Genomic DNA, 9179 nt, shown 5'->3' with positions numbered 1-9179 from the left:
ATTTTGTGGGGGTGGAGTGGGGAATGGGATCAAAAACGGGGTGGGGGGAGGGAAATGCATGGGATTATGGTGATGGCATATGGGTGACTTGGTGATGGGAAACCCAAGGGGATTACAATTGAGATGGAAAAAAAAATGTACAAAATGATGTAAAAATAAACTCTTGTAATAAACAAACAAACAAACAAACAAAAAAAGTTACTTTCTAAAAAGAGAACATTAGGCAAGTTCCACTTGCCTAAATATGTCCAACTCTTCCATTTAGGGATTTCTGCATTTCTCATATCTACACATTGTTAAGTTAATAAGAAGGGATACATAATTCATCCAGAGAAACAGTTTTAGTTATTTAGGGGAACACTAACAGACAGTTCCTATAGGTGCTTCTCCAAATGCTTCAGAGGGAGAGGAGGGAAAGGAAGGAAGCATGAGTGAGAGTTGAAGATGGAGAGGGCGTCCAGGATAAAACAATCAGTTTGCAATATTGAGTCATTTTGGACAGTGACTCAGAGAAATTCAGGGGCAACATCTGCATTCATATCTGTCCTTCGCATAAGCATGGGAACCAAGAGACTTTTCTTGTATCAGGCTGTCTGCCCTTGAAGGCCCTCCCCTTACCATCGCTCCTATGGACCTTCCCAGCCTTGTGGATTTCCTACCTCCTTCCTGTTTTTATATGAGTGTATATAAGATATTTAGCCTCTATCTACTATACTGTCAAACACAGATAAAACACACAAGGCCCAGCACTTTGCCTATATATATATATAGCCACTGCCCAGATAATACCATTCAATTTTCTTCCACCCAAAATATTTTTGTCATCTGATCTTGACATAGAACAACAAATGCCCCTAAGATTTGTGACTACAGAAGTGACTTCTTTGGGGACATTTGGAAAGCTTAATGTTTTAAACCACTTTTATTTTTTACTGTGCATGGCTAGGAAATATGTAGATGGAAAGCGGCTATTATTTCATTGAATTTGGGCTCAGTCAGCTGAGCGCACTTTCCAGGCCTTTGGCAGAGAACACTTAATTAGAGATGTCTCCATGTGGGGAGCCTGACAGATAATCCCTGCTGACTTGGCTCTCAGCTAATGAGGTGGGCATCCCAGGGACTCCCTGAGGTGCACCAGCAGGGATGCAAAGAAAGCGAGAGAGGCCAACTGATGCAGCCTAAGTACAGAACACAGTGTATTCACTCCCTGTACCTCTGCAGAGCTCTAGATGCATGACGTATTGATTATGCTAATTACCCTATGAACGAAGCAAAATAAGGGCTCATTTTTCCATATTTCATATGAGGAAATTGTTTTGTCCATGGCCACATGGGAGGAAGGAACCAAATCTAGATTCCGGTTGAGATCTCTAAGCCCAGCACTCAGATGTCGCATCACTTCAACTTTGGCTAGGGGGTTTTGGGGAGAAAACGTTGGCATCTCCTGAAACACCTTTCCCCAGGCTTAGTGCCATACAGTCAAGGGGTCGGCTGAGCTGAGCATCCAGTCACTCTGCTCACCCTCAACGACTGCCGGATTTTAGTTGGAGAAAGTACAACTTTGGGAAGGAGGGGCTTCCCGAAGGACAGGGAAGACCTGACACTCCGGAGTCCTCTTACCGAGGCAAAGAGCTGTACTGGCGCTGGGCTTGCTGGAAACTCTCCCGCTCCTCCTGCCTCTGGCGTTGCATTTGCGTCTCCACCGACACTGAGTGCCTGCCGCTCTGTGCCGTAGGTCTGGAGTTTGGCTACAGGAGCAGAAAGCAAAAGAGTTATGCATCTCACATAACTGGCTGACTTAATTTTGATTCCTATAGACTGACTTAAGTACTTTGCATAGTCTGTGCATTTCGTAAAAACCAAGTGCTCTTTTCCCAAGTTTCTTTGAGAAAGGAGGCATATGATTGCTCTTAGAAGGTCCCGAATAAAATCATCTTGAGTTTTGAGTATGGCTTTAGAACGGGTAAAATTGGAGAGACCATCCTTTCTTACTTTCCAAATGCGGTTTGCTAAGTATGGATATTACATACCAGTTTGATTTTTGTAGATACACTAGTATAGAAGTATAAGAGAGTAAGGCTGCTTCAGAAGGACAGAAGTCAGTGGCAAAAATTTTTAAATGTACTACAATAATTCACAAAAATGGGAAAGTGCATGAAATTGATCATGCTGGTGATTTTTTGGGGTAGTCATATATTTTAGTTTAGCAGTAGGATATAATATAGTGCATTCTCTTTTAACAAGGAATGATTAACTAAGGTTAGATGAAACTAGGCACATGTTATCTGTGTGCAGCTCAAACTACAGATGGCAGCCAAATGATGAATAGCAACACATAAAAAGAATAAACCAGAAAGCTAAGTTGCTTCCTGGGTTATTAGGTAATATATATTTGCTTTATTTATTAGGAAGTGGCATTTTTACTTAGGTTAGTACTATCTTATGGAGAAATTTTCAATCCTTCTGGCTGAACACACTGGTCACAGATCATCTGCTAATTGCTGTCTCTCACGAAAATCAGATATTGGATATGTATATTGTGTTGTATAGATCAGGCCGCTGAAGGTCAGGTACTTACACTTCTCACTGACAGCTTGTAGCTTTTGAACTGACGGTAGTTCTGCTCCAAATAGATGTCTCTAACTTTATAAAACAGCCAACAATTGTTTATCAAAGCATCAGCTGTATGTACCCTGAAGCAATCCTTTTTAGCACTTGCTAACCTGTTTCCTTTATATTATAGAGCATAGTGCAATAGTCATAATCTGAGTGAAAAATGCATGTTAAAAACAAGCTATTGATTTTCTTTTAGAGTTTGAAAGTCGATGGTTGACTTTGACTTGATAATAATTTTATGAAATAACAGTCTTGACATTCCATTTGGAGAGTTATAAGGTAGCATGTGGGCTTGTTACTTAAAGAACAGCTCTTATGGCTGGCTTTTGTCTGAGCAGAAAGAAAACATCATCTATTGTTCTCTTTCTGCCTGGCCAGCATTACCTTATTTGTTGGTAAGCAATAATAAGGCAATATACAGGACAAAAATTTCAAAGCATATGGGCATAGTCAGTAAGCATATTAAAAATATCCCGACACAAAAATAATATGTGAAAAGATTAGGCTTTACAATACCCCAGTCTCCACTAGTGAATGTTTATAACCACACTCATTGGAACAAATGTGTGTTCAGAGACCCACTCCACCACAACATTCAAATAACACATCCGTGGTGCCTTCAGCAAGGAAAACACTTCACTAAGTTAGTTCTGCTTATGCAAACAAAGCATCAACCAAATTGTTCATCAACTACATTAAGAAGACAGACATTTTTTCCAGTATTCTTGATGAGTCTAGCCAAAAAGAAAATTGAGCTGTTCTATTGTTTGTGATGAGACATAGAGAGAAGCCACCGGATAGAAGAAAGCAAAGTAAGAAAATACTACACAATTTCCTTTACACCTTCAAAAAAGAAGCACATTTCCTTTCCTTTCATGCAGTTTAAGTTGTATACATGTATCAAGCAGTTTTGAAAGAGCTGGCATTCTGCAACAGGATTCTGTAACCAGCTTTTTAAGCTCATGCTGTTCTGTGACACATTACTTGTAGAGATGTGAAAAGAATATGCAAAGAACGTTCAGGTATATTTTTAAACTGTTTCTTCCAAAGGTCTGAAAATTTGACTCTATGAAGGGGAAAAAGAAAGAAAGAAAAAGAAATTGAAGAGCTTTTGTTTCTTTGCTGTGTTTCTGACACCATTCACCTGAAAACTTGTCAGTGGCAACCATCTAGGCGGATCTTGATGAATACCAATAATGAAATTATTATCACATGGAATCTGAAAACTTCAAATGAATGAATGAGCTTGGTATCAGCAAACTGATAGATTTCATACCACTATATTTGATGTGATGACATATTAAGCCTCAGCCTTAACACTAATATTTTACTCCAACTCTCTTTTCAGGACATGCAGAAAGGAAGATTATTAAAAGAATCATCCTTATCTTTAAGATGGAACTTTATTGGGCCACAGGTTTCAAGGAGAATCTTGACCAGCCCATAGCAACAACTAAATGAGTTCATCTTGGCAAGTATTATATTTGACCTGAATCAAAAATAACCTAACTCATAACTCCAGTGAGTAGTTCATAAAAATGCAAATTGTGGAAATGTATTACAATGGGCAATTCTGACTTTTAAAAACTATGCCAGTATATTATCCATTCCCATGGCCAAAATAGAATATTATATCTAGAGTCCAAGGAAATGCAGAAAGAGATAATTTATAATCCAGAAAGAAGTACATGTTTTCAAATAAAACAGCATCAACAACTACAACAACAAACTAACATCTGGACATGGAAACACATAGATAAGCCTCATTGTAATAAATCTGGAGATTTGCCAGATAACAAGGCAATAATGGTTTTAAGAGTCCAAATTATAATAACCCTAGCTTTGTTTGTGATGAAATTGGTGACAAACAATGACTTTTTAAATAGAAAAATAGCCAAGGCTGCCAAGGCCATGATAATGATAGAGAGTGCAAAACAGAAAAAAAAAAAAAAACACACACACACACACAATAATTACACTGTACACTGGAGGGCCATGATATTATGTGAATCCTTTCCTGGTTTATCTTTAAAACCATATGAAAACTCTGAATGGTTGCTTTTGTAAATGAGCGGCATTCATGATTATACAGAGATGCTACTTAAGATACATTAAAATTTATACACATAGAAATATATGTATCTATACATATCTATATATATATATAGATATATAAATCTTTGGAAAACTATAGAATTTTGGTATCACTTAATAGTATAAAACATTAAGGATGTTTTCCAGATTGTTTTTCAATAAATAAAATCATTTATTTTTCAAATTAAGATAGGCAATAAAATATCTATTCATATATGTGTATACATAGTCTAAATGATCATTTAGAGTGAGTTTTTACTTAATTCATGAAAAACAAAAATTCACATTTACACATAGTTTAAAGGGCATGTGTAAAAAACAAATATAGGCCCTCCCTGGTGGCGCAGCGGGTTAAATCACAGCACTGAGAATCTAAAGCTGCTTCCGCATGAGTTTGATTCCCGCCTGCCCGGGAGGTGACCACATAGCGTGGCAGACCTCTCCTGACCAGCCCGCTGCTCCCCTCAGCAGTGTACTTCGTCGATCTGCCTGTTCTGTTCCCTGCTCTGTCTCTGGTGAAGCCTCTCACCACCCCTGAGCCTCTGGCCTGTCCCCCAGTTCTGTATGCACAAATAAATAAATCTTTAAAAAAAAAAAACAAATATAAATTACAAAAGGTTCTTGTGTTTTGGGTAAAACTATGATAACAACAATGATGACAGAGATGCTGATAACAAGAAGAACAGATATTCCTTTGAGAGTTAGAATTTTTAACAATTTGCATGTGCCATGAGCCCCAAAGAAATTCTGTATCCTGATAAAATGGTAATTTAAAGATTTGCTAGGGAGTAGCAATTAATTTTTATGCCATTAAATTGTGTAAAGGGTGTAAATTGCTGACTTTGTTTAAAACAGAGCAGTCTGATATTGGTAGTTATTTTTCAATAGTAGACTTATTGTATAACTTTTAATCAAAAATTAACTTTGGCCTATCTTTCCTGCCTTCCAATCCCTCTACCTTTCCCTGTTCACAGGCTATATTTATAACGATTAGCCAAACTCTTATGGGCTCTGAATATTAAAAACCTTTATTGCTATTAATGATGTGAGTGATGGTTGAAAACCCTTCAGGGCATTCCCACCTTCCTCGTAAAGTTTTCATAGACATATGTTTGGGTCATAATTATTTGTGTTCATCTCATCTTTCCTAACCTATATTTGGATCTATTTTTCCCCATCTAAAGCAGCAGATACATTGAAAATAAGAGAGTAGCTTTAGAAAACAAGCCAAGCCCTTTGTGCTAATGACACAAAAATAATTCATGATAATCCACCACCAGGGAACTGAAAGAAATGGGCACACCTTGCAGCAGAGGCATTTGCCCCGAGTAAAGAGTACAGTTTTCCTATAAGATCACTTTCTCCAGATCTGTAGCCAAGGTAGCTGGATACAGGGAACTGGAGAAACATGTACTGCAAAGCTGTCAACTAAGAAGGCATTTCTGTGTCAAGGCATGGAGATCTACTGTGAAATGACAGCAGATACCGTTTACGTCTTAAGAGAGATGAAAGAAAGCAAAAAGAAAACCACTTTCTCAAATTTGCCAGGGACAGGGTAAGCAATCTAAGGGGCAGGGTGGCTGTGTACTTGAGATTGACTCACTACTTAAAGCAGGTAAGACCATAAAAGGGTGAGAGGAGTCATTAAAAGTTGAAGGTAGGAAAAATGGAGAAAAAGATTTTTTTTATTGCTTCAAAGAGAGCTACAGAGAAAGCTTGGGGGGTTAGGGGAGGAATATTCACATCACAGAGGATCAATTTTCTATCCAAAGAATTAAACCACTTTCAGTCACTACCAACCTGGGATGGAAAAGACTTAGCAATATAGCTATTAAAGGCTCCATTATCCCATCTATCAATCGTCTCAGCCAGCAAGCCTCCTTGTGGGCAACATTCAGGTATCTGCAAAGTTTTAACAGCATACTGTACTTACGTCTGCAGCCTGCAATTTAGTTCTTTTAAAAGCAACACTAAGTTCTGTCCATATCTGAGCTCTGTGATAATAACCCTAACCTCAGCTATTGTTCCATTATCTTAAGAAAGATTTAAAGTAACTTGCTGCTTTATTTATGTTGCACCTGGCACTATACAGGGCAGAAGTCACCTTTTCTTCTTCTCTTACTCAACTTGGGAGAGAATTCACTTCACCTATGGAGCTAAGGAAATTTGCTGCCTCTGCTAATTTAAAGACCGTTTGCACCGCAAATCTGTTCCCTGTGGCCCAAACATTATTTTGAACAAAAGCCCGGGAACAGGTGCTTTCTATACTGCTAGAATTTAGACAGAACATTTTCAAAATGTATAAACGTAAAGGGATACTTGGATGAATTTTCGGCAGCATCCCTCTCTGTATGTAAAGTAATTGGTTTGGGTATTTTTCTATATGCTACATCTGGTTGCACTTAGTGTGTGGGTATTTGTAACAACATGGCAATTTCAACTAATATGTTGTAAGTTGTGTCCACAGCTTGAGATTCCTTAAAATTAAAATGGTTATAAGCCATTCCAAAGAGTAAAATCATGGTTTCGTCCTTTCCAAACCTTTTAAGGTTAGAATATTTATAGGAAAAGAAAAGATTCTGAGCTACTCAAAACTTGTTCTATAAAACAGATTTTAAAAACCATAGAACAAACAATATTTGAACAGGTGAACCACTCTTAGTAAGAAACGATGGGACTTGGAATGAAAAAATATACCAAGTAGAATTATTGTCACTTTTAGCCTATTTACATGATTAGTACAATGATTTTAGCCCATTTACATAATTAATATAATAAGAGTACACAGTAAGAGACTAATTGTTTGAAAATGGAAATGATAAAAAGAAAAGGTCGACTTCTGACCCACAATTTAGATAATTTTTCTATTCCTAAGGTAATAAGCTTTGTCATTCAAATAATTCCTTTCTCACTCACAACAGGAAAAAAAATAATACAAGTCAAATAAGAATACAAGCTCCCATTGAAAGTTGCACTGGCATTTTGATATACAATAATTTGGTCAATGACCTTCAAAAATAGAGTTTCTAAATGTACACGTTTTTCTCAATCATTTTTCCTAGCATGATTCTTCATATTAAAAATATATTCATTGTCCTTCAAACACCTTACGAAAACCCAAATCTTATATTTTATTATTTTACACAGCTTACAAATAAGCCAAAATGGATATCAAATTATCTCCACATATCTTAATAGATAATATCTGGAGCTAAGAATTAGGAAATGCTCATCAGCCTCAAACAAATCTGAAAGTCTTGTGTGTGAACACAATGTCACCAACCAGAAATATCAATTTATCATTGCTTTTAATAAGTAAGGTGCAGGTTAAAACCAGATGAAATCTCAAACTTGTGAGGATGGCACATATAAAAAGACTCTGAATGAATAAGTGCTGGAGAGGAAGTGCATAAAGAAATATGTTACACTTTTGTTGGGAATGTAAACTACTGCAGCCATTTTGGAAAATAAACAGCACTTGCCTAAAACAACTAAAAATGAAAATACTGTATGACCCAGCAAATTCCACCCCTGGGTGCCTAACCAAGGAGCATGAAACCATCAACTCAAAAGCTGTATGCTTTATAATGTTTATTGCAGCATTATTTATAACAGCTCAGACACTAGAAAAAACCTTAATATCTACTGTTGAGGACTGGATCAAGAAGATGTGTCTACCCACACAATAGAATACTAGGAAAGTTGAAATGCTGCCATTAAAGCAATGGAAGGAACTGGAGGCTATTGTGTGTAGTTAAATAAATCAGTATGGCAAAGGCAAATAGTGGATATTTACATAGTACACAATTTGACCAAGAAAAATACTTATAAAAACTAGTGGGCACTAATGAACAAAGTAAATTTTCTAAGGTTAACAGGGAGAGGGTGGGACAGATTCAAAGGTGTATAAGGAATGGTGGTGGAAAATGTATTAATGGTAAAATTACTATCTATGTATATTAACACTAATTAACATTAATGCTAACAGTTGAGAAAAATTAATACCAAAGAAGAGGTTTTTTTAGATGTTAAACCTGCTGAGCTTGTTTTATAACCTCCCCAAATCAGGCTAGGATTGATTTTATGAAGAGTTTTTCTTCCCAGATGCTGGGTCTATTGCCCATCATCTCATCTGAACCCATCTTTCTCATCTGAAGTAAGCTGAAGGCCTTCAAATTAATATACTACTTCTTAAATCTCCCCCCATTCCTTTTATTCACAGGATTAATTTTCCACAAAGTCCAATTTCATCTCAAATGCCCATGATTCAAAAAAAAAAAAAACCTTTATAGGTTTCTGACTTTGCTAGCATATATTGAGGGTACATAACTTTAGAAGTAAAAGGATCAGAGATCTTAACTCCAAAGTAGTGCTTCTCAAGGTGACAATGTTTTGGAATGACATGGTAGGCTTTTCAAATGTAGATTCCTAGACTTCACTCATGAGGTTCAGAACCAGTAGATCCAAGG

At 36.9% G+C, this 9179-nt stretch overlaps 1 protein-coding gene across 14 annotated transcripts in view; it reads right to left on the bottom strand.

Moving 5' to 3' along the window:
- The window catches only part of PARD3 (par-3 family cell polarity regulator), a 476523-nt gene that overhangs the window by 6151 nt on the left and 461193 nt on the right, over nt 1-9179 (bottom strand). For all 14 annotated transcript variants that reach the window (XM_012731317.1, XM_004691164.2, XM_012731307.1 and 11 more), the window contains one exon: nt 1621-1748. In XM_012731317.1, coding sequence (XP_012586771.1) covers nt 1621-1748 — 128 coding nt within the window. The remainder of the gene's footprint in view (nt 1-1620; nt 1749-9179) is intronic.

This window comes from Condylura cristata, unplaced genomic scaffold (assembly GCF_000260355.1).
Source record: "Condylura cristata isolate star-nosed mole 26May11 unplaced genomic scaffold, ConCri1.0 scaffold00030, whole genome shotgun sequence".
In the NCBI taxonomy this organism is placed as follows: domain Eukaryota; kingdom Metazoa; phylum Chordata; class Mammalia; order Eulipotyphla; family Talpidae; genus Condylura; species Condylura cristata.
Note: the sequence above shows the minus strand (reverse complement) of the source record. Positions and strands in the feature narration are given on the sequence as shown.